Here is a 26,843-nt window from a genome sequence, read left to right as displayed (position 1 = left end):
TGCTTCTCTGTCTTTCATGAATAAATAAATCGTAAAAAAAAAAAAAAAAAAAAAGGAAAGTGAAGCCTAAATGGTAAGTACTTTGCCCTAAAAGCCCATCATCTCACCTACAGAGAAAACAATTATTGGGGGAAAAAGGAAAAAATACACAGGTGTCAAATAAGGGTCAGCTTTAAGTATCAGTACTCTATTACTATATGTATTATCTTCTTGATTTTTCAGATTTTTACTATAAAAAATGAACTTTGTGCTCAAAAAATACTGGTTAAAACAAGTTTTTAATAAAGCAAATAATTTTACAGTAAGGCATACATGAAATCTTTGCAGAATTTAATAAACAGCCATTTCAAGTTATTACTGGTTTAGAATTCCAGGTATCATGATTGCAAAAGGCAGGAATGGGTATGAATGGCCAGGCAGTAATTGGCTCTTGGTTTATTTTCCTTTAATCTGTTTACAATGGAATATTTGCATGTTTCCTCCAAGGGCGCTGTACCTTCTTGCTGGCCAAGACATCCAAGTCACGGCAGATTCGGGCTCGTGTAGAGGAAGGCTGGATGATGTCATCCACAAATCCTGGTGAAGCACAGAAAAAGAAGTAGATCATCGGCATCCCCAGATAATGCCAGCGCCCAATCTGTGCTAAGACTGGGCACCATCTCTAGGGTCGATAGTGTGAGCAGGAACCCAAGTTATGGGGCATGGGCCCAGTGAGCCTTCCCCTGCCTCCTAGGAGCATCCCTGTTCTCTGGCAGGGCCCCAATTTCTGGCCTAGGAGCACTTGGCAAGAAAATTACTTCATCTTGGCAGGGAGGGGACCAGATTTCAACAGGAAATAAAAATTTAGAAAAATACATTTGTATTTTCAAAAATCACTATACTTCCTCCTATTCCTGTAACACAAGTCCTTCTGCAATGTAATTTCACCTCTCCTCCCATCAAGGATTAAATGTCCTCACTTGGCCTCGTGACTTGCTTTGGCCAACAGAATGTGGTAAAAGTGACACTGCAATTTCCAAACCTAGGTCTCAAGGTGCCTTGCAGCCTGCCCCCCCACCCTCTTGCTGCCCTCAGGACACCACCAAGTGTGGAGTAGCCTCCTTAAGAATAAGGACCCATGTGCAGAAAGTCCAGCAGACAGCCAACAGCAGCCACATAAGCGAAGCCATCTTGGACTATCCAGCCCCAAACTACCAACTGACTGTCTTTGCATGATTGGTCCCAGCAAGACCAGCAGAACCACCTAACTGAGCCCAGTCCACAGTGATGACCCTCAGAAACATGAGCAAAACAAACAAAAAGTGGCTGGGTTTTTACACGATATTTAGGTGCCTGGAACAACACTAAGAAATTCAACCATTTCAGTGATGCTGTTTTTATCTTGGTCACCAGAGCAGTGCACATACGGTCCCTAAGTGATGACCACCCAGGACATTCCCACCCCTCACTTGTCTATGGATTCGACTGTCAGGGCAAAGGGCAGTTATAGGAGACTCTGTGGAATACAAGAATGAGCAAGTGACCCAGTGAATGACCCTGCTGCCCCCACCCCCCACCCCCAGTTCCTACCTCTCACTGCAGCAGGAAAGGGGTTGGCAAACTTCTCAATGTACTCTGCCTGAGCAGCTGCCACGTCCTCGTGCCCTTTGAAGATGATCTCCACAGCACCCTGTCAGGAGAGAGGTTAATGTCAAACTCAACTGACAATCCCAACCGGGTAGACCTCCTGCAACTCACTACCACAGTGTGTGGTTGTGAACTCTGTGGTGAATCAAAGTGCCCTGGGGAGAAGTGCCAGCTCCAGGTGCCAGGGCACAGAGGTAAGCACTGCTGGGGTCAACCGTCATGAAGCCACGGGATGTGATGGGATGTTCAGCTGTGAGCCCAGTGACAGGCAGCTCAGGCAAAGCCAGTAAGCAGCTTGTGTCCCCACATTCCATCCTACTCCTTCCACTTGCATCTATCCTTCTTCGAGACCAAGATGTTTGGCCTCTTTTTCCACTGTTAAATCTGTGGTTCCCTGCATCAAGGGAAGCAAAATGCTGTTTTCTTTTTTTCTTATCCTGAGTACACAATTCAGTGGCCACAGGCAGGCAGACTGAACTGCAAATGTAGAAACACTGGAAACTAAAATATGAGTCCTAACCTCAGAAGCCCTAAAAGTCAGCTATGGGAAGAGTCAAGGGAGTTACCTGGTGCAATCCCAATAGCTGTTTCAAAGCAGGAAAGGAGTGGGGATCAGGCTAAGAAACAGGAAGTACAATAGTCCCCGCTCATTTGCAGCTTCAGTTATCACACTCCAGAAGCAGACGGGTGAACCTCCATCTGACATCAATGCCTGTGCTCTTCACCTCACTTCATCTTATCATCTCACATCACAAGAAGGGTGAGCACAATAAGATATTAGAGAAAGAGCACATTCACACAACTTTTATTACAGCATATTATCATCATTCTATTAATCTTTTTCTGTGCCTCATTTATAAATTAAACTTTATTGTAAGTATGTATGCATATGAAAAGACAGCACACATAAGGTTGGGTATTCTGGTTTCAGGCCTCCACTGAGAGTGCTGGAGCACATCCCCTATGGATAAGGGGTGGACTGCTATACCCTGGTGCCCAAAGTCACCAGGGTCAGAACTACAGTTCAAATTTTATAGGCTAAAAGGAATGGCTCTAGGGCCCTCCATTGGAGATGAGATGGAGTTACAGGGAATGTCCAATCCTCCCAAAGGCTAGTTCAGCTGACTTAACCCTTTCCCCTTTGCTGATAACATCAAATCCCCTTCAGGGGCCCTCCCACACTTATCGTGAAGATACCAGCATGTGTCTGAAGTGACAGTGCAGGACAGGAGCCAGAGCTGTCCCTGAGGCTCACGGTGGGAGACTTTCCAAAGTCAAGGCCCCAACTCTCTGGAATCCTGGCCTCTCTCCAACATTTGCCACCTATGAGCTCCTGCTGGGAGAGTCTGGTACCTGGACCCAAGCAAAAGGAAAGCTAGAGGGCCTCACCTTTGCTCCCATGACTGCGATTTCTGCTGTAGGCCAGGCATAGTTGATGTCACCACAAAGGTGCTTGGAGCTCATGACATCATAAGCACCACCATAGGCCTAGAACAGACCCAAATACTGAATGTTAGAGCCTGAATCAAACAGATCTGTCCCTGAAACATCCTAGGAAGCCAAGTGAAATGAGGACAAAAAAGAAACTGAAGGCCCAATGTCTCTGCTCAGGCTTCCTGGCCTCAGAGAATACCTAGACACAACCCAGAGGCCTTTCACAGTTAACGTGAACGGTTTTTCCTGGCTTTTTCCCCACTGATGCTTTCAGTTCCCAGAAATGACCCAGTGTATCTGCAGGGTGTGTCTACAGGGCTGTAAATGCTACCCTCGAAAGATCTTTTTAAGGGCTAGCAAGGTGTACTCCTCTTCCTAGCCCTCCTGAAACTCTTGACCAGACCTCCAAACACGGCTATGCTGCTAGGAGTGGGCTCACAGCCTCTGATACAAGTTCCTCACCTTCCTGGTGATGACTGTGACTTTGGGCACAGTTGCTTCAGCAAATGCGTAGAGAAGCTTGGCGCCATGTCGGATGATGCCCCCATATTCCTGTGCTGTGCCTAGGTCATGAGGAAGAGTTACTAGATACAAAAGTCCTCACAAAGTTTGACTGCCACTCTCAGCTATGAGGTCTTCCCCTGCTCCCCAGAGGGCCAGGAGAGAGCCACCCTCAACCCAAGAGGCCCATCTTCCAAATACACCTAGAATACAGAGATGTCACAAATCCTTAGAGAATTTTGCAAGAAAACTTCCAAATAAAGTGGGTGTCTCACTGGGCAAAACCATCTCCCTTAGCCCCCACTTCTGTCAATGACTTACCAGGCAGGAAGCCAGGGACATCAACAAAAGTGATGAGTGGAATATTGAACGCATCACAGAATCGGACAAAACGAGCCCCTTTCACAGAGGAATTAATATCCAAACATCCTAGAATGAGAGAGATTGTCCATGCTGAGAGCTTCAGGGCAATTTTTAGTTCCACCCACATGGAATGTGCCGTCAGCAACCATCCAGGGCTGATTTTTATGGAGGCATCAAAGTCTTCTCATCCGGGAATGTAAAGGGGAACTGTTACCCTCCAGGAAAAACAGGAGAACCCACCTGGCATGGGCCAAAGAGGGTCCAGGAGTGGTCTCAGCTCTTTGCTGAGAGCACAGCCTATTACAGGCAGCAAGACTCTGCCTCATAAACTGAAGGACTGCTGCCACCAGGGGAACAACCCAACTTGCCCTCATGGAACCAGTAGTAGGAGGTATCATTAAAGGGCTGCTCTTAGAGACTCTCTGTAGCTTTGAATCAGATTCTGGCTTCAGCAGTTATACTTACATGCCCTTGGGAAATAACTTTACCTTTCTGAGCCTAAGGTTCCTCACCTGCAAAGTTGGGATATTACTACCCTCTACCATAGTTGTAAGGATTAAAGGAGATGGCATCTCTAAAGTGGCACAAGAGTAAGAACTCAATTACTAGTGTAACTTCTCTCCTAGAATAGCTCCCAACACACTGTATGAAGCCACATTACCCTCATACCAAAATAAGATAAAATCATCTTAAGAGAAGAATACCGACCAAAATCCCTCATGAACACAGATGCAAAAATTCCAAAGATATTACCATGTCAAATCCAGCCATGTATAAAAACATGAATGCCTTCTGACCAAATAAATGGGGTTTATCTCAAGAAGTCAAGGTTGATCTAACTTATGAAAACCAACAAAAACTATACTAAATAGAAGAGAAAAACCATGTAGTCTTCTCAACAGAGAAACCTAACATTCAATATTCAACCATAACTCAAAAATTGTAGTGGGATACCTTGGTGGCTCAGTCAGTTAAGCATCCAACTCTTGGTTTCAGCTGAAGTCATGATCTCCGGGTTATAAGATCAAGCCCCTTGTTGGCTCCATACTGAGAGTGGAGTCTGCTTGAGATTCTCTCTCCTTCCCCCTCTGTTCCTCCTTCAACTCACACACTCTCTCTCTCTCTAAAATAAATAAATCTTAAAAAAAAAAAAAACTAGCAGCAAACTAGTACAGTGGGATTTTCATAATCTGATAGAGAATCTATTAAAAAAATAAAAAACCTTATACACTCACGGATCAGAAGAATGGATAAATTCCCAAAGTGATCTACACCACTGCTGGCCAAAAGAACTTTCTATGAATGTTCTCCAACTACACTATTTGACATGATAGCCACTACCGCTGTTAAACACTTGTAATACAGCCAGTACAACTGAGAAACTAAGTTTCTAGTTTTATTCAATTTTAACTATATATATTATTTAATTATCTTAGATTTAAAGTCTACTAAGCTAGCATACTAAACAGACCTATATTTTCAAGCAAAATTTTACTACCAATATCATAGATATTCTCTTACAGAAATTGATAAGCATATTCTAAAATTCATATGGTAATACAAAGGAGACAGAACAGTTAAAATAGTTTTGTGTGTTTTTTTTTTAATTGGAAGACTTACACTTTGACTTTTCAAAACTTACTTATTAGACATGGTTTCTCAACCTCAGCACTATCAACATTTTGGACTGGATAATTCTTCTTTGTAGGGGTTTGTCTTGTGTGTGTAAGATGTTAAACATCATCTATGGCCTCCACCCAATAGATGCCAGTAGAACACACTCCCCCCAGAATCCACACCTGTGACAACCAAAAATGTTTCCAATGTTGTCAAATGTCTCCAGGATCCTGAAAGTGCCAAGCTGAGAACTACTGAGAACTATAAGGCTACAATAATCAAGGCAATATGGCACAGGCATAAAGGTAGATAAAATGATGATGAAACAGGATAGATTGTGAAGAAATAGAACCACACAACTGATTTTAGATCAAAACAATTCAGTGTGGAAAGGAAGTCTTCTTAACAAATGATGATGAGGGGATCCCTGGGTGGCTCAGCGGTTTAGCGCCTGTCTTTGGCCCAGGGTGCGATCCTGGAGCCCTGGGATGGAGTCCCACGTCGGGCTCCTGGCATGAAGCTTGCCTCTCTCTCTCTATCATAAATAAATAAAATCTTTTAAAAAAAAAATGGTGATGAGACAATTAACTACCCGTATTAAAACACACACACAATCATGAAACTTGACTGTTTCACTCTAAACTATACACAAAAGTCAATTCAAAATAGATCACAGACCTTCATATAAAACCCAGAACTATAAAACTAAGAAATAATATTGAACTATCTTTGCAACCTGTAGTAGGCAAGATTTGTTGAAAAGGACACAAAAGCATTAATCATAAATAAACACTGATAAATGGTGCTTCATTAAATGTTTAAAATAATGTGAGTCAAAAGACACCATTAATTTACCGAATAAGCAAGTCACTAATCAGGAAAAGAATACACATATCTGACAAAGGACTCACAGCCAAAATGTATAAAGAATGCTAGAGATCATCAATGTTGGCAAATTGAATTTAAATTAAAAAAAAAAAAAGAAAGGAAGAAGTCATCGAAAAAGAAACAACTCAGAAAAGAAAAAATTGGCAAAATTTCCCGCTTGGTAAATGCATTTTCTGAAATGACAGAAATGTTCTATATTTTGTTCTGGACAATGATAACAAAGTTATATAAAATTGTCAAATTGTCAAAACCTATCAAAATGAGCATTTGAAAACTGTACATTTTACTATGTGTAAATTATAGCTCAATATAAGAACAATGTTTTAAATCTCCCTTCCCTCCACTCTACTCAAAATCTATGTTAATGACCTGAAATAAAGAATCTGAGTGAAAGTCCCAGAAAAAAAAATTCTAAATTAAGAAACTGCAAAAAGTACCCAGAGGCTACACTCAAAATCATACTGAAAAGAAAGATGAGCACTGACAAGCAAAACAAGATGCAATAAATGAACACAGACGTGGAAAACCTACAGTCCTGAGCTGCCACGCAATGGGCTCCAGGTCCAGAGGCCTGGTCTTCACATCTTAGGCCTAGTCCCAGGGCTATACAGAGAACCTGGCACCCAGAGAGTGACTAAGGAACCATGGCTAATTCCTACAAGAAAAAATGAGAACCAGAACACAGAAGCTCCTTATCTGAGCCTCTGAAGCTGCCTTTAGTAATCGTTAGGGAATGAATAAGTCAATAAAATGAAACTTTCTTCAAAAAAGCAGTAACCTGCTGAACTTCCACATCTTACCACTCCATAAACATCGCAAAGAATTTTTAAGCCAAGAAAAAGAGAAGTCAAGGAACCACAATGGAATCAAGTGTTGAGACTCCAGCCAGAGCTGAGGAGGGCCCCTGGGATAGACATCCTAGATATCTATAGAGAAAATTTCCAGGATAAGACAAGCAGTTTCTTAAAAAGTGAGCTTATAAAAGTCAACCTGTGCTGTAGAACATAGTACCTGCAGAGGTAGTCATGGGATGAGAAAGATCTTAAAGCAGACACAAGAAATCATGTGAAATCCATGCCAGGGACTGACACAGCTCAAAGGAGAAACTAAAGGGATATATGAGCAGTTAAGAACTTATTGGAGGAACAAAATGCATTTTCAATAGGTGTGAATTCCTGACTTTATACACGTTTTCTAAACAACAAAATGGTGGGGTGGGCAGCCCCAAGCTCCTATCCTCCAAAAGAAACATCACAAAACAAGCAGAAACTCTGGAATAAGTGAACGTTTACAACAATCAAAAGAAAGCAAAATCAAAAAGAAAAGGCAACTTAATGGGTGCCTGGGGGGCTCAGGCAGTAAAGCATCTGACTCTTGATCTCCAGAGCATGAGTTCAAGCCCCACAACGGGCGTGGATAGCCTACTTAAAAAAAGAAAGAAGAGGGGTGCCTGGGTGGCTCAGTCAATTAAGCGTCTGCCTTTGGCTCAGGTCATGATCCTGGCGTCCTGGGATCAAGCCCCACATTGTGCTCCCTGCTCAGTGGGGTTCTAAACTTTCCCTCTGCTGCTCCCCCCGCTTGTGCAATATCTCTCTCTCTCACTCTCTCTCTGTCAAATAAATAAATAAATAAAATCTTAAAAAAAAAAAAAAAGAAAGAAAAGAAAAAGGCAACTTAAAAATAGTAGGAAAGACTTGTTGGTGTTCTTAATTACACTTGCCCCACACTCTCTCTAGTTCTAGAGAGAACAAAGAAGATCTTAGTCACAAATTATCACATAGGTCTGTTCTAACTTGTCTGAAAGACTCACCTGCATCTGTTTCACCTAGCTTGGAACTCACTCAGGCCAGAAAAGTGGCAGACACTGCTCAAAAACAAAACCTACAGATGTCTGGGGAAAAGATTATGCTTCAGATCACCTAAGGCCTAGGAGGTAAAAACTGAGTTTCTTTGGGGAAATGAGGGCACTCAAGAACACCTGTGTATACAGGGGATTTCAGAAAGACATAGACATGCCTAGAACCAGATGCATGCTCAGAAAAGACCTGAGAAAAGGAAATTAGAAAATATTTTGAGATGAATGAAAATGAAAACACATTACAAAACAAATAACCTAAGAAGACCTTAAGAGTTAACCTTGGACTGATCTCTAAGTTCAGTTTAAATCTGGCTAAGTGCTGAAGGAGAGCTCCAGCACAGAGCCAATTCTCAAAGACTAGAAGAGGTGTTTTCTTGTTTGTCTGTTTTAGCAGCTGGTATTCAAGGATTTCTCTGCCAAAACACTAGCTGGATACAAGCTAAGACCACATACTGCAAGGAATGTAGTCTAAAAAAATAATTGGGAAAAGTCACTAGACAAATGGACTATTACAGCATTCAATGATCAACAGCAACAAAACCCACAAAAGGAAAAGAATATGATTTCGAGTTACCACATTATAATATTCAAACATCTAGTTTTCAACAAAAAATAACAAGGCTTAACAAAGAAACTGGAAAATAGCTACTCAAACAAGCAATGTCCCTGAGGAAGCACAGACAATAAACTTATTAGACAAAGACTTTTTTTTTTTTTAATATTTTATTTATTTGAGAGAGAGTGCAAGAGAGCGAGCACAAAAGGGAGCCCAACTTGGGGCTCGATCTCAGGATCCTGGGATCATGACTTGAGCTGAAGGCAGACGTTTAACCAGCTAAATCACCCAGGTACCCCCAGGCAAAGACTTTAAAATAACTGTCTTGGGATGCCTGGGTGGCTCAGCGGTTGAGCATCTGCCTTTGGCTCAGGGTGTGATCCTGGAGTCCCAGGATCGAGTCCCACATCAGGCTTCCTGCATGGAACCTGCTTCTCCCTGTCTGTGTCGTCTGTCTCTGTCTCTCTTTCTGTGTCTCTCATGAATAAATAAAATCTTAAAATAAAATAATAAAATAAAATAAAATAAAATAAAATAAAATAAAATAAAATAAAATAAAATAAAATAAAATAAAAAACTGTCTTAAATATAGTCAAAGAAGTAAAAGAAAAACATGAACAAAGATTTTTAAAAATCAGGAAAACAATGTATGAACAAAATGAGAATATCAATAAAGAGAAAGAAATCATAAAAAGGAACCGAACAAATTCTGGGGCTGAAAACTGCCATAATTGAAATTTTAAAATTCACTACAAGAGTTCAATAGCAGATTTGAGAAAACAGAAGAAAGGATCAGGAAACCTGAAGATAATTTAAATTATCCAGTCCAAACAAAGAGAAAAAAAAAAAGGGAATAGAAACTAAGGGACCTATGAAATACCATCATTTGAAACAACATATGTAGCAAGGTAATACCAGGAGGAGGAGGAAGAAAAAAAAAGGACAGAGACTATTTGAAGAAATAATGTCCCAAAACTTCCCAAATTTAATGTAACACATGAAGAGACAAATCTAAGAAACTAAGGAGGATAAACACAAACAGACCTCACTGAGCCACATTATCATCAAATGATTAAAAGATAAAGACAGAACCTTGAAAGGAGCAAGACAGAAGTGACTCACCATATACAAGAGATACTCTCAGTAAGATTTTCAATTGATTTCTAAGTAGAAAAACCATGGAGGGGCAGCCCCAGTGGCGCAGCGGTTTAGCACCGCCTGCAGCCCAGGGTGTGATCCTGGAGCCACAGGATCGAGTCCCACGTAGGGCTCGCTGCACGGAGCCTGCTTCTCTCTCAGCCTGTGTCTCTGCCTCTCTTTCGTTCTCTCTGAATAAATAAATAAATAAATCTTAAAAAAAAAAAAAAAAAAAGAAAGAAAGAAAGAAAGAAAGAAAGAAAGAAAGAAAGAAAGAAAGAAAAACCATGGAGGCCAAAAGACAATGGGATGACTTAGAGCACCGAAAGAATTAAACTGTCAACCAAGAACCCTATGTTTGGCAAACTGTCCTTGAAAAATGAGGAACAAATTAAGACATCACAAATAAAAGCTGACGAGTTCATTACCTGCCCTATTAGGCCTGCCCTACAAGAAATGGTAAAGCGAATCCTTCAGGTTGAAATTAAAATGATATTAGAGAGTACCACACAACTGTATGAAGTAAAGACCTCTTGTAAAGGTCACCTACGTGAGGAAATGCAAAAAGCCTTATTATATTTTTTATTTGTAATACCATTTTTTAATTTCTTACGTGATTTTAAAAAATACAGCCCAGAAAGTTTTACTGGTGAATTCTATAAAACATTTAAGAAATTATACCAATTCTCTACAATCTCTCCCAGAAGACAGAATCTGAGGGAATACTTCCTAACTCATTCTATGAGGCCAGGATTATACTATCACCAAAACCAGAAAAAACATTACAAGGAAACAGACCGATGTCTCTCTTAAACACAGACCTAACAAAATATTAGCAAATCAGCAATTTTATAAAAATAATTATATACCACTTCCAAGTGGGATTTATCACAGGTAAACAGATTCAACATTTGAAAATCAATTCATGAAATCCATTGCACCAACAGACTAAAGAAGAAAAATCACATGGATATATCAGTAGATACAGAAAAGGCATTCACAAAATCCAACATTCACAGTAAAAAACAAAACACAACTCTGTAAACTAGGAATGCAAGGGCAACTTCTCAACTTGATAGAGAACATCTAACAAAATATCTAGAGCTAACATCGTACATAATGGTGAAAAACTAGAAGCTTTCCCACTAAGATGAGGTACAAGGCAAAAATGTCCTGTCACCACTACTTTTCAAAACTGTATGGCAAGTCCTAGCTTATCTGATAAAACAAGAAAATACACAAAAGGTACCCAGACTGGGAAGGAAGAAAACAAAATGTCTTTGTTCATAGATAACATAATAATCTATGTGGAAAATCCTAAAGAAGAGACAAAAATACTGCTGAAACTAAGAAGCAATTATAACAAGTTGCAGAATACTAATATACAAAAGTTAATCACTTTCCTATCTACCACATAGTGAATTTGAAACTAAGAACACAATGCCATTCACATTAGCACCCACTACCCTAAAAAGAAATACACAGGCATAAATCTAACAAAACACATTATAAGATCTACATGAGGAAAACTACACAACTCTGATGAACAAACTCTGATGAACAAAATGGAAGAATTAAATAAATGGAGACACATTCCACCTTTGTGGATAGTAAGACTCAATATTCTCCAGAGGCCAGGTATCTCCAACTTGATCTCTACGTTTAACACAGTTTCAATCACAATCCCAACAAGTTATTTTGTGGATGTTGACAAACTGATTTATTCAAGAGTACATTGAGGAGCAAAAAACCCAGGCCAGCTATCACACTATTGAAGGACAAAATAAAGTAGAAGGTCTGACAATACTTAACCACAAGACTTACTATAAAGCTACAGTAATCATGTGGTACTGGTGAAAGAATAAATAAACAGATCAACGGAACAGAACAGAGAAACCAGAAATAGACCCACATAAATATAATCAACTGATTTTTGACAGAAAAGCAAACAAAAAACTAAAGCGATACAATGGTATAAAGATCATCTTTTCAACAAACAGTGCTGGAATAACTGGACATCTACAAGCAAAAAAAAAAAAAAAAATCAATCTAGACACAGACCTTACACTTTACCGGAAAATTAACTCAAAAATGGATCCATAGACCTGAATGTAAAACACAAAACTTTAAAAAATCCTAGAAGATAACACAGGAGAAAAACAAATAACCTTGGGTATGGTGGTATCTTTCTAAGTACACTACCAAAGGCATGATCTATGAAAAAAATAATTGATAAGCTGACCTCATTATCATTAAAACTTCTGCTGTGCAAAAGACACTGTCTAGAGAAATGAGAAGACAACCACAGGCAGGAGAAAATATTTGTAAAATATACATCTGATAAAGGAACTGCTATCTAAAATATACAAAAGGCTCTTAAAACTCAACAATAAGAAAACAATCTGGTTAAAAAATTAGCGGACAACGAAGATGTCGTATATATATACACAATGGAATATTACTCAGCCATTAGAAATGACAAATACCCACCATTTGCTTCAACGTGGATAGAACTGGAGGGTATTATGCTGAGTGAAGTAAGTCAATCGGAGAAGGACAAACATATGGTCTCATTCATTCGGGGAATATATAAAATAGCGAAAGGGATTAAAGGGGAAAGGAGAGAAAATGAGTGGGAAATGTCAGAGAAGGTGAAAGAACATGAGAGACTCCTAACTCTGGGAAACGAACAAGGGGTAGTGGAAGGGGAGGTGGACGAGGGGATGGGGTGACTGGGTGACGGGCACTGAGGGGGGCACTCGACAGGATGAGCACTGGGTGTTATGCTATATGTTGGCAAATCAAACTCCAATAAAAAACATACAAAAAAATTAGCAAAAGATAAAAGAAAAATGAGGGGGGAAAACTTAAAGATCTGAACAGACACCTCACCCAAGGAAACAAAAACATACAGATGGCAAATAAGCACATGAAAAGATACTTCACAGGGGATCCCTGGGTAGCTCAGCAGTTTGGGCCTGCCTTTGGCCCAGGGTGTGATCCTGGAATCCTGGGATGGAGTCCCACAAAGGGCTCCCTGCATGGAGCCTGCTTCTCCCTCTGCCTGTGTCTCTGCCTCTCTCTGTGTGTATCTCTCATGAATAAATAAATGGAAGATCTTTAAAAAGAAAAAGAAAAGATACTTCACATCATATGTCATCAGGGAAATGCAAATTAAAATAAGATACTACACATCTATGAGAATGGCCAAAATCCAGAATACTAACACCACCAAATCCTGGTGAGGATGTAGAACAAAAGAAACTCCTGATGTGTCAATGTTCATTCATTAATTGTAACAAATGTACCACTCTGGTTCAGGATACTGATAGTGAAGTAAGCTGTGCATGTGTGATAGCAGAGTATATATAAGAATTCTATAGTTTTCACTTAATTTTGTTGTGAAACTAAAAAAGCTCCAAAAAATAAAATTTCTTTTTAAAAAAAGGATTATATACCATGACCAAGTCGGATACACTCCAGTAATGCAGAAGTGGTTAAACATAAAAAAATCAATCAATATAATACACATTAATAGAATGAAGGACAAAAACTGTATCATCATTTCAAGTGTTGCAGAAAAGCTATTTGACAAAATCTATGAACTTTCCAAAATTAAAAAAAAAAAAAAAACACTCAGAAAACTAGATATAGAAGGAAATTGTCTCACCATGATGAAGGGCATTTATGAAAAACTCATTGCTAACATATTTAATGGTGAAAGACAAAGTTCTCCCCCTGAGGTCAGGAACAAAATAAGGATGCCTGCTTTCACCAGTGCTACCATTCAACACTGTGCTGAATGTTCTGGCCAGAGCAACTAGACAAGAAAAATCATATCCAAATTGGAGATAAAGAAGTAAAAATATATTTTTTGCAAAAAATATGATTCTATATAATATTCCAGAGAATCCAAAAGAAGGCTAGTAAAGCTAATAAACTCTGAAAAGCTGTAAGCCACATGATCAACAAACAATAATCAGTTGTGTAGTTGTTTTTCTATATACTAATAATGAACATTCCAAAAAGGAAATTGAAAAAGCAATTCCATTTACAACAGTATCTAAAAGAATAAAACAGGAGGAGGGGCAAGATGGCTGAAGAGGAGGGTCCCCAAATCACCTGTCTCCACCAAATTACCTAGATAACCTTCAAATCATCCTGAAAATCTACGAATTCGGCCTGAGATTTAAAGAGACCAGCTGGAACGCTACAGTGAGAAGAGTTCGCGCTTCTATCAAGGTAAGAAGACGGGGGGAAAAAGAAATAAAGACACAAAAGGCCTCCAAGGGGGAGGGGCCCCGCGAGGAGCCGGGCTGGGCGAGTGTCCCCAGGACAGGAGAGCCCCGTCCCGGAGGAGTAGGAGCTGCACCGACCTTCCCGGGGGGGAAAGGGGCTCGCAGGGAGTTAGAGCAGGACCCCAGGAGGGCGGGGATGCCCTCGGGCTCCCTGGGACAGTAACAGGCACCTGCGCCCCGGGAGAGTGCGCCGAGCTCCCTAAGGGCTGCAGCTCCACGGCGGGACCCGGAGCAGCTCGGAGGGGCTCCGGCGGCGGCTCTGCGCGGCCGGGAGCAGCTCGGCGGCGGCTCCGGTAGAGGAAGAGGCTCTGTGCGGCTCGGAGGGGCTCGGGCGGCGGCACCGTGGAGGGGGCTGCGCGCGAATCCAACAGCGCACGCCCCGGAGCACAGGGCGCCGGGACACAGCCCAGGATCCAGTCTCCCCGCGGACAGGCAGAGGCCGGGAGGGCCCAGCACAGCAAGGACGCTCGGCCCCCAGCTGAGCAGATCAGCGGCCCCGCCCCGGAGCCTCCAGGCCCTGCAGACGGAGAGCCCCGGAGTTACTGCGGGAGCTGAATCCAGGTTTCCAGAGCTGCCTAGCCATTGTGGCTGTTCCTCTTGGGGCCTCACGGGGTAAACAACCACCACTGAGCCCTGCACCAGGCAGGGGGCAGAGCAGCTCCCCCAAGTGCTAACACCTGAAAATCAGCACAGCAGGCCCCTCCCCCAGAAGACCAGCTAGACGCACAAGTTCCAGGAGAAGTCAAGGGACTTAAAGTATACAGAATCAGAAGATACTCCCCCGTGTTTTGTTTTTGTTTCTTTTTTCTGCTTTTTGATTTCTGTTTGCTTCCCCCACCCCTTTTTCCCTTTCTTTTTCTTTCTCTTTTTCTTCTCTTCTTTTCTTCTTTTCTTTTTTCTTTTTCGTTTTCTTTCCTTCTTTCTCTCTCTTTTTCTCCTTTTCCCAAAACAACTTGTTTTTTGGCCATTCTGCACTGAGCAAAATGACTAGAAGGAAAACCTCACCTCAAAAGAAAGAATCAAAAACAGTCCTCTCTCCCACAGAGTTACAAAATCTGGATTACAATTCAATGTCAGAAAGCCAATTCAGAAGCACTATTATACAGCTACTGGTGGTTCTAGAAAAAAGCATAAAGGACTCAAGAGACTTCATGACTGCAGAATTTAGATCCAATCAGGCAGAAATTAAAAATCAATTGAATGAGATGCAATCTAAGCTAGAAGTCCTAACGACGAGGGTTAACGAGGTGGAAGAACCAGTGAGTGAGACAGAAGACAAGTTGATGGCAAAGAGGGAAACTAAGGAAAAAAGAGACAAACAAAACACCATGAGGTTAGATTAAGGGAAATAAACGACAGCCTGAGGAAGAAAAACCTACGTTTTATTGGGGTTCCCAAGGGCGCCAAAAGGGCCAGAGGGCCAGAATATGTATTTGAACAAATCACAGCTGAAAACTTTCCTAATCTGGAAAGGGAAACAGGCATTCAGATCCAGGAAATAGAGAGATCCCCCCCTAAAATCAATAAAAACCGTTCAACACCTCGACATCTAATAGTTAAGCTTGCAAATTCCAAAGATAAAGAGAAGATCCTGAAAGCAGCAAGAGACAAGAAATCCCTGACTTTTATGGGAAGGAGTATTAGGGTAACAGCAGACCTCTCCAGAGAACTGGCAGGCCAGAAAGGGCTGGGAGGATATATTCAGGGTCCTAAATGAGAAGAACATGCAACCAAGAATACTTTAACCAGCAAGGCTCTCATTCAAAATGGAAGGAGAGATAATGAGCTTCCAAGACAGGCAGGAACTGAAAGAATATGTGACCTCCAAACCAGCTCTGCAAGAAATTTTAAGGGGGACTCTTAAAATTCCCCTTTAAGAAGAAGTCCAGTGGAACAATCTACAAAAACAAGGACTGTATAGATATCATGATGACACTAAACTCATATATTTCAATAGTAACTCTGAACATGAACGGGCTTAATGACCCCATGAAAAGGCGCAGGGTTTCAGACTGGATAAAAAAGCAGGACCCATCTATTTGCTGTCTACAAGAGACTCATTTTAGACAGAAGGACACCTACAGCCTGAAAATAAAAGGTTGGAGAGCCATTTACCATTCAAATGGTCCTCAAAAGAAAGCAGGGGAAGCCATCCTTATATCAGATAAACTAAAATTTACCCCGAAGACTGTAATGAGAGATGAAGAGGGACACTATATCATACTTAAAGGATCTATCCAACAAGAGGACTTAACAATCCTCAATATATATGTCCCGAATGTGGGAGCTCCCAAATATTTAAATCAATTAATAACCAAAATGAAGAAATACTTAGATAATAATACACATATACTTGGTGACTTCAATCTAGCGCTTTCTATACTCGATAGGTCTTCTAAACACAACATCCCCAAAGAAACGAGAGCTTTAAATGATACACTGGACCAGATGGATTTCACAGATATCTACAGAACTTTACATCCAAACTCAACTGAATACACACTCTTCTCAAGTGCACATGGAACTTTCTCCAGAATAGACCACATACTGGGTCACAAATCGGGTCTGAACCGATACCAAAAGATTGGGATCGTCCCCTGCATATTCTCAGTCCATAATGCCTTGAAATTAGAACTAAATCACAACAAGAAGTTTGGAAGGACTTCAAACACGTGGAGGTTAAGGACCATCCTGCTAAAAGATGAAAGGGTCAACCAGGAAATTAAGGAAGAATTAAAAATATTCATGGAAACTAATGAGAATGAAGATACAACCGTTCAAAATCTTTGGGATGCAGCAAAAGCAGTCCTGAGGGGGAAATACATCGCAATACAAGCATCCATTCAAAAACTGGAAAGAACTCGAATACAAAAGCTAACCTTACACATAAAGGAGCTAGAGAAAAAACAGCAGACAGATCCTACACCCAGCAGAAGAAGAGAGTTAATTAAGATTCGAGTAGAACTCAACGAAATCGAGACCAGAAGAACTGTGGAACAGATCAACAAAACCAGGAGTTGGTTCTTTGAAAGAATTAATAAGATAGATAAACCATTAGCCAGCCTTATTAAAAAGAAGAGAGAGAAGACTCAAATTAATAAAATCATGAATGAGAAAGGAGAGATTACAACCAACACCAAGGAAATACAAACGATTTTAAAAACATATTATGAACAGCTATATGCCAATAAATTAGGCAATCTAGAAGAAATGGACTCATTCCTAGAAAGCCACAAACTACCAAAACTGAAACAGGAAGAAATAGAAAACCTGAACAGGCCAATAACCAGGGAGGAAATTGAAGCAGTCATCAAAAACCTCCCAAGACACAAAAGTCCAGGGCCAGATGGCTTCCCAGGGGAATTCTATCAAACGTTTAAAGAGGAAACCATACCTATTCTACTAAAGCTGTTTGGAAAGATAGAAAGAGATGGAGTACTTCCAAATTCGTTCTATGAGGCCAGCATCACCTTAATTCCAAAACCAGACAAAGACCCCACCAAAAAGGAGAATTACAGGCCAATATCCCTGATGAACATGGATGCAAAAATTCTCAACAAGATACTAGCCAATAGGATCCAACAGTACGTTAAGAAAATTATTCACCATGACCAAGTAGGATTTATCCCTGGGACACAAGGCTGGTTCAACACTCGTAAAACAATTACTGTGCCCTAAGATCAGGAACAAGACAGGGATGTCCACTCTCACCACTGCTATTCAACATAGTACTGGAAGTCCTAGCCTCAGCAATCAGACAACAAAAAGACATTAAAGGCATTCAAATTGGCAAATAAGAAGTCAAACTCTCCTTCTTCGCCGATGACATGATACTCTACATAGAAAACCCAAAAGCCTCCACCCCAAGATTGCTAGAACTCATACAGCAATTTGGCAGCGTGGCAGGATACAAAATCAATGCCCAGAAATCAGTGGAATTTCTATACACTAACAATGAGACTGAAGAAAGAGAAATTAAGGAGTCAATCCCATTTACAATTGCACCCAAAAGCATAAGATACCTAGGAATAAACCTAACCAAAGAGGTAAAGGGTCTATACCCTAAAAACTATAGAACACTTCTGAAAGAAATTGAGGAAGACACAAAGAGATGGAAAAATACTCCATGCTCATGGATTGGCAGAATTAATATTGTGAAAATGTCAATGTTACCCAGGGCAATTTACACGTTTAATGCAATCCCTATCAAAATACCATGGACTTTCTTCAGAGAGTTAGAACAAATTATTTTAAGATGTGTGTGGAATCAGAAAAGACCCCGAATAGCCAGGGGAATTTTAAAAAAGAAAACCATATCTGGAGGCATCACAATGCCAGATTTCAGGTTGTACTACAAAAGCTGTGGTCATCAAGACAGTGTGGTACTGGCACAAAAACAGACACATAGATCAATGGAACAGAATAGAGAACCCAGAAGAGGACCTTGAACTTTATAGTCAACTAATATTCGATAAAGGAGGAAAGACTATATCCACTGGAAGAGAGTCTCTTCAATAAATCGTGCTAGGAAAATTGGACATCCACTTGCAGAAGAATGAAACTAGACCACTCTCTTGCACCATACACAAAGATCAACTCAAAATGGATGAGAGATCTAAATGTGAGACAAGAGTCCATCAAAATCCTAGAGGAGAACACTGGCAACACTCTTTTTGAACTTGGCCACAGTAACTTCTTGCAAGATACATCCACAAAGGCAAAAGAAACAAAAGCATAAATGAACTATTCGGACTTCATCAAGATAAAAAGCTTTTGCACAGCAAAGGGTACAGTCAACAAAACTCAAAGACGACCTACAGAATGGGAGAAGATATTTGCAAATGACGTATCAGATAAAGGGCTAGTTTCCAAGATCTATAAAGAACTTATTAAACTCAACACCAAAGAAACAAACAATCCAATCATCATGAAATGGGCAAAAGACATGAAGAGAAATCTCACAGAGGAAGACATAGACATGGCCAACATGCACATGAGAAAATGTTCTGCATCACTTGCCATCAGGGAAATACAAATCAAAACCACAATGAGACACCACCTCACACCAGTGAGAATGGGGAAAATTAACAAGGCAGGAAACAACAAATGTTGGAGAGGATGTGGAGAAAGGGGAACCCTCTTGCACTGTTGGTGGGAATGTGAACTGATGCAGTCACTCTGGAAAACTGTGTGGAGGTTCCTCAAAGAGTTAAAAATAGACCTGCCCTATGACCCAGCAATTGCACTGTTGGGGATTTACCACAAAGATACAGATGCAATGAAATGCCGGGACACCTGCCCCCCGATGTTTCTAGCAGCAATGTCCACAATAGCCAAACTGTGGAAGGAGCCTCGGTGTCCATCGAAAGATGAATGGATAAAGAAGATGTGGTTTATGTACACAATGGAATATTACTCAGCCATTAGAAACAACAAATACCCACCATTTGCTTCAACGTGGATGGAACTGGAGGGTATTACGCTGAGTAAAGGAAGTCAATCAGAGAAGGACAAACATTATATGTTCTCATTCATTTGGGGAATATAAATAATAGTGAAAGAGAATATAAGGGAAGGGAGAAGAAATGTGTGGGAAATATCAGAAAGGGAGACAGAACATAAAGACTCCTAACTCTGGGAAACGAACTAGGGGTGGTGGAAGGGGAGGAGGGGGGGGTGGGGATGAATGAGTGACGGGCACTGAGGGGGGCACTTGACGGATGAGCACTGGGTGTTATTCTGTATGTTGGTAAACTGAACACCAATAAAAAATAAATTTATTATATAAAAAAAAAAGAATGGTTAAACAAAATGTGGCATATACCTACAATGGAATATCACTTAGCCATAAAAAGTTATAAAGTTCTGATACATGCTACAACATAGATGAACCTTGAAAACATTATGCTAAGTAAAATAAATTTGACACAAAAAGACTACTACTACATGATTCCACTTTCAAGGGATATCTAGAATGGGTAAATTCGTAGAGAGTAGATTTAGATCATCAAGGTCTAAGGGTTAGGTAGAAAGGGAGTCTTTTTCTACTTGAGGAATTTCTAGAATACAGTGGTAAGGACTGCAGAGTGTGAATGTAATTAATGCCACTACATTATATACTTTAAAAAAGTTGTTAAAACAGCAAACTTTACATTATATGTACATATATTTTTTACCATGATAAAAAATGTTGTTTAAAAAAAAAAAAACTTTTCTAAAGACAAGGTAAAATTGCCATGACAGAAATAAAAGATGAGGCTGGGCCTGTAGGGAGGGCACAGTTCTCCTACACAGAGATTCCAAATAAACCTAAGAAGGAAAATAGGAGGAAAGCAGTGTCTACCATCCTCATGCCAGACTTCCAACAGCACCCAGAGCACAGCCATGGCCAAGTCCCCATGACCTGGCTGGCCGTGGCTCAGTTCTGGCCATACCACCAGAAGGCTGTGGGAAACAGACACAGGAAGATCCTGTTAACTCATCACCCACCAACTGTGTACCTGACACTGGAAATAAAATGATGACTAAAATATCAACACCCCTGCCCTCATGGAGCGCATAGTTTTAGTGTGTGAGACATAAATCCAACTAGGGGGAGAAAGAAAGCAGACATCTGAAAAAGTAAAGAACTTCTTAACTTGAGGAAAGTTATCTATAAACCCTTAAACAATTAAAGTACAAAAGAAGCTCTTTGAGATATAAACATTAAAAGAGAAAAGAGCTTTTACAGCAACATCTGAGTTTCTTCTCTGGCCAATGGAGGGCTCATCTGAGGAAAAGGCAGAAGGGAGACACCATGAACCCAGGCAGCCCTTGCCCCCAACCGCCGCCCAAGGTTTGTGAGAGCTTCTCCCACCTACCTGAAGCCACCTTAGGTTGGTTACCAACAATTCCAACAGTCCTCCCATTCATTCTTGCAAAACCAACAATGATGTTCTTGGCATAATTGGGCATGATCTCAAAAAATTCTCGCTCATCAACAACCTGTAGGGATAAATTTACACCAGAGCTCAAAATGATAAGGAACCAGATACAACTATATTACAGAATTCCAGGCATTCCCATTACAGAATGACAGAGCTGGAGAGCCCCCACCTCACCACAGGTTCTTCAAGGATGCAGGACAACTGGAATGGCAGCACCACCACCCTGTGGGAGGGGAAAATCTTCCTGCACACAGCTGGGGAGGATAAACCAGTACAGCCTTTTTAAAGGTTCCATTTGAATTTCCCAATATTTTTTACTCACGTAACTTTATTTTTAAATCATTTCAAACGTACATAAAAATTTCCAGAATAGTGGGGGGGGGGGGGGAGTATATATCCTTCAGCCAGATTCTCCATTTAACATTTTACTATATATGCTTTATGGTTCCCTCTCCGTACCCACCTCCCCTTTCTCTCTCCTCTCCATATACCTGTGACTAAATATATATTCTCTTTCTACATATGTATGTATATACACACAATTTTTCTCCTAAATTGTTTGAGAGTAAGTTACAAAAACGATGCCTCTTTACTGCTAAGTACCTCAGTATATACCACCTAAGAACAAGGGCATTCTAACTACAGTGAGATTATCAAAATCAGGAAACTAATACTACTATAAAACCTTATTCAAATTTTGCCATTTATTCAATACCCTTTATAGCAACAAAAATCTGGTTCTAGAATCTAACCCAAGAGCACCATGTGCTTTTGGTAGTCACATCTCTTAGCCTCCTTTAATTTCCCCCCACAGTCCCTTTCTTCATGATCATGACATCTTTGAAGACCAGACAGGTCATTTAGTTATTTGCCTTGTTTGGGTTTAATGTTTCTTCATATTTAATTTCAGGGTATTTTTGGCATAGTATCACAGAAGTGACCCTCTCAGTAAATCCTATCAAAAGGCACATAATGGAGGCTCCTGGGTGGCTCAGTCACTTAAGTGTCCAACTCTTGATCTCAGCTCAGGTGTTGATCTCAGGATGGTGGGTTCGAGCCCAGTGTTGTGGTTTAAAAAAAAAAAAAAAAAGATACATGATGTCAATTTGGCCATTAATGGTGGTGATATATGCCAGGTTTCTCCGCTGTAAAATTACCATTTTTCCATTTTTAATAAGTATACTACGGGAAAATACTTAGAAAGTATGTAAAAATTCTATTCATCGAACTTTTACCCACTACTTTAGCATTCATGATTCTTGCCTGACCCAATTATTGTCACGATAGCTGCTGAATGGAGATTTCCCTCACCCCATTAGCTGGCATTCTGCTGTCAGAAAAGTCTCTGCCTTTCCCATTTCTTTACATCATTCACAAGTATGAACTTAGGAATTCTTGTTTTATTATATGGATTGTAATCTTTACCACCATTATTTTATGTTTAAATTGCCCCATAGTTGCCAGTAAGAGCTCATTCAAGAGGGCTCTTGTGCCACTCTGATGTTTCTCCATCGCTCTTTGAGTACTACATTACATTCTGGAATTATATTACTTTCAAGCTCATCTTAACTTTTTCTTGGCCCAAGCCCAGAATCGGCCATTTCTCCAAAAGGCTCAGATTCCTTCAGAGAACAGCGTTAAGCAAACCACAGATACATACACACAGACACACACACACACACACACACCCCTATTTGACTGCAAAAACAAAAACACTAAAATTCAGTATTGCTTTACAACTCTTTGTTGCTAGATTAAAGGTATATAGTCAAAATATCATGTTCAAAAGTTATTCATTTGAAATGCAGGTTCATTTGTTTTTATTTCATCTTAAAGGTTTTCCCTCAGACTTGATTTTTTTAAATATATAAACATCAACATAGTTTAATACCACTCCCCATCCCTTCTACCCTAATTCCACCCACCCTGTCATTAATCTCATTTTCTCTCTCATGGGTGTATTACAGAAATGAACAGATACATGTATACCTTTCTAATTCCCACTTGTAAGAAGGAAAGTAACCCTACTACTGGTACTCTTTAGCACTTCAGGTTTCTTAACAATATCTTTCTCAAGAATCACTCCCTATCAGTTCACAGAGATCATGCCCACTCTTTTTCCTGTCTAGTACTCTATTGTGTGGATGTACCAAAGTTTACTCAAGTAATCTATGCGTTGCTTACATTATTTTAAATTCAGGTTGCCTAGAATATTTTGCAACTGCAAGTAACACAACCTTGTACGTCTATAATTTTGGATGACGAAAAGTGTATCTTCAGTGTGAATACCTGAAAAAGGGACTGCTGGGTTCACATGTAAATATCCACTTAGTCTTAGAAATTACCATATGCCCTTCCCAGCAATTTATAAGAGTTTGCTTTGCTAGACTTACCAATGGAAAATGTTTTCAAGTTTTGTATTTTTTGCCAATCTGATGAGAAATGATGACTCAGTATAATTTATCTTGCATTCCTAACATAATGAAAATGAAAATAATGAAAATGTTTTCAAATGAAAACATTTGAAAATCTTTCCAAATGTTTAAGGTCCATTTTATATATATTTTTGTGAGCTACCCATGGTTTTGCTTGTTTTTCTATCAATTTTGGTCTTTATTTCAAATTTTAAGAGTTTTTTAAAAACATATTAGAGATATTAATCTTATCTGGGATCTACATTGCAAATATGTCCTTCCACTTTGTTGCTTTTGACTTTCTTTATAAATTTTTGCTATGCAGAATGGGATTTTTAAACATTTGACCTAGTCAAATTTACCAATTTTTTTAAAAACTGAAACTGGATTTTAGTCCTATCCAAAATCTTCATTACTTTCCCCTATAGTTAGGGAAATTCATCTACACTTTTAGCGTTTACATGGATTTTACTTACTATATCTAGTTCTCTGGTCTAACTGTGGTTCATTTTTGTGTAAAGTACTAACCAGCTAGCTATCCAGTTGTCCACCATTTATTAAAAAGCTATCTTTGGGCAGCCCGGGTAGCTCAGCAGTTTAGCACCGCATTCAGCCCAGGGCGTGATCCTGGAGACTTGGGATTAAATCCCACATTGGGCTCCCTGCATGGAGCCTGCTTCTCCCTCTGCCTGTGTCTCTGCCTCTCTCTCTCTGTGTGTGTCTCTCATGAATAAATAAATAAAATCTTAAATAAATAAATAAATAAATAGTAAATAAATTAAAAGTTATCTTGACCCCTAGAATTTGAGGTAAAACCTTTTCCGTGTTACCTATATTCTATATATACATGTATCTACTTCTAGTTTTTCTATTCTATCCCACTGGTCTGTTTGTGGAATAGCACCACACTATTTTAACTATAGTATGCTTTATTGTAGGATATGGCATAGTCTTTCTTTTGTAGTACATTGCTAGTTATTCTTGCACTTTTATTTTTCCATATGAACATATTTTTCTTAAACTTAAGGGAATCTTTAGTCTTCTTTTGAAATCTAGCTAGTTTAAAAACAAGTTGAGATTAATCTCTATGAACATTTGTATAAACTTGTCTAGCAGTATCGTAAAAATTTTCTTTGAGGGGCACCTGGGTGGCTCAGTTGGTTAAGTGTCAGTCTTTGGCTCAGGTCATGATCCTAGGTCCTGCAATCAAGTCCCGCATCAGGCTCCCTGCTCTGCGGGAGCCTGCTTCTCCCCGTCCCTGTCCCTCTGCCTGCCACTCCCCCGGCTTGTGCTCTGTCAAATAAATAAAATCTTTTAAAAAAATTTTTGAGATTGCTTTAAATTTACAAATTAACTCAGGAAGAGTTTTTATGATATTAACCCAATAACCAGAATAGGCAATACCTCTTCATTTATTCAAACCTCCTTTCTTTTTTTTCCATAAGTTTTTAAATTTATCCCACAGGGTTGTTACTAAATATTTTATCTTCTTTGTTTGTTACCATAATATAATGGGTTATTGTATTTATGACAGTTTCTATGTTAATTTTATATCTTATTCCTTATTGTTTGTTTCAGCACTCTCTAGCATTTCATACTACACTGTATCAGATACAAACAGTTTAACTTCGTTTTCAGGGCTTTTGCTTTTAGTTGATCTCCTTCTTGTGTAATTGCATTGGCTAATATCTCTAATGAAATATTAATAGTGTAAACAGTAGGCCTCCTTGTCTTGTTCCTGATCTTAGTGGAACTAGGTTTTTCTTTATTAAGATGCTGGGTTATTAACTAGAATTTAAATTAAAAAAAACTTTTTTAAAGTACCCATCAATTCCTATTTGCCTGAGTGCTCCTATTAGGAACAGGTGTACTTTCTTAAAAGCTTTTCTTAGCATCTATATAAATGATCGTATGGTTTCTCTCCCTTCTATCTATTAATAAAATACATCGCCAGATGTCCTAGGACCTTGAATTCCTACAGTAAATCCCACTTGGTCATGGTGTATAATTTTAATATAGTGTTGGAGTCGACTAGCTAACAGTTACTTGGTGTTGTAATGCCAATACTGATAGTGATACTGATCTGAAGTCTTTTTAAGTTGTCTTTATCAGATCCAGATATCAATGTCATACTTGCTTCATAAAAAGAATTGGGAGAGAGGAAGGTTTTCTGTTTTGGTTTTTTGGGTTTGGGGTTTCTTTGTTTTGTTTTGTTTTGTTTTGTTTTGTTTTACTGTGTATGGTCTTAAACAATACGTGTAGCACTATGACTCTGGTTTGGTTTTTTAATGTTTCATGGAATTCCCAAATGAAACTATCTGGGTCATACACTTTCTCTGCGAAGTAATTCCTTCAATGGATTTTAGTCCACGTAAGCTTTTTACTTCTAATGGGGTCAATTTCTGGCAAAATGTTGTTTTCCAAACAAATTTATCTAGTTTATCTCATATGATTTTTAAGTTTATATCTCTACGGCTATTCCTTCTTTTCATATTTGTATGAAATATGAATTTCATATCCATATGAAATTTCCTAAATAATGAAATTCCTGCTTTTATCCTTCTCAAATCCTTTGTGATTTCTTTCAAAAATTTTTTTTAATTTTATTTATTCATAGAGACAGAGAGAGAGAGAGAGAGAGAGAGGCAGAGACAAAGGCAGAGAGGGAGAAGCAGGCTCCATACAAGGAGCCTGATGTGGGACTCGATCCTGGGTCTCCAGGATCACGCCCTGGGCTGAAGGTGGCACTAAACCGCTAAGCCACCCAGGCTACCCAAAATGTTTTGTTTTTGTTGTTTTCTTCCTCCTGGCTTCTTGAGCAGGGAATTTAGTTCATTCTCCTTCTTTCATTTTTACTAAGCACTTAAAGCCATATATTTTCCTTTGCTCATTGTTTTGAAAGTATTCAGCAGATTTTAATATGTAATTTTTTTTAAGAGTTCTGTCATTTGGACTTATATTTTCTCCTTTCAGTCAAGAATAGATTTTCAAAGAAACAGTGCTTTTGTTTCTGTGGCTATAAATTGATTGCTTCAATCAGTGTTGTTTGTGATATTTTTGTTTTATGGAATTTACCAATGCTCTCTTTCTGACCTAATATGTAATCATATTTTTGTGAATGTTCCATGCATACTGGAAGGGATGATTTAATGCCTAGTACAACGTTGTAAAGTCTGAAATACATCTAGAAGATCTACCCATTAGTGTGACTGAGATCTCTTAGAT

The 26,843-nt window shown here is 39.5% G+C and overlaps 1 protein-coding gene across 2 annotated transcripts in view; it reads right to left on the bottom strand.

Moving 5' to 3' along the window:
• Positions 1-259: 259 nt before the first annotated feature.
• PCCB (propionyl-CoA carboxylase subunit beta) overlaps positions 260-26,843 on the bottom strand; it is a 97,020-nt gene continuing 70,436 nt past the window's right edge. For both annotated transcript variants that reach the window (XM_026015497.2, XM_026015498.2), the window contains 6 exons: positions 21,139-21,262; positions 3,883-3,990; positions 3,523-3,623; positions 3,016-3,114; positions 1,570-1,669; positions 260-576 (listed from right to left, as the gene is read on the bottom strand). In XM_026015497.2, the coding sequence (XP_025871282.2) occupies positions 455-576; positions 1,570-1,669; positions 3,016-3,114; positions 3,523-3,623; positions 3,883-3,990; positions 21,139-21,262 (654 nt within the window). In that variant the 3' untranslated portion in view covers positions 260-454. The remainder of the gene's footprint in view (positions 577-1,569; positions 1,670-3,015; positions 3,115-3,522; positions 3,624-3,882; positions 3,991-21,138; positions 21,263-26,843) is intronic.

This window comes from Vulpes vulpes, chromosome 11 (genome assembly GCF_048418805.1).
Source record: "Vulpes vulpes isolate BD-2025 chromosome 11, VulVul3, whole genome shotgun sequence".
Classification (NCBI taxonomy): domain Eukaryota; kingdom Metazoa; phylum Chordata; class Mammalia; order Carnivora; family Canidae; genus Vulpes; species Vulpes vulpes.
Note: the sequence above shows the minus strand (reverse complement) of the source record. Positions and strands in the feature narration are given on the sequence as shown.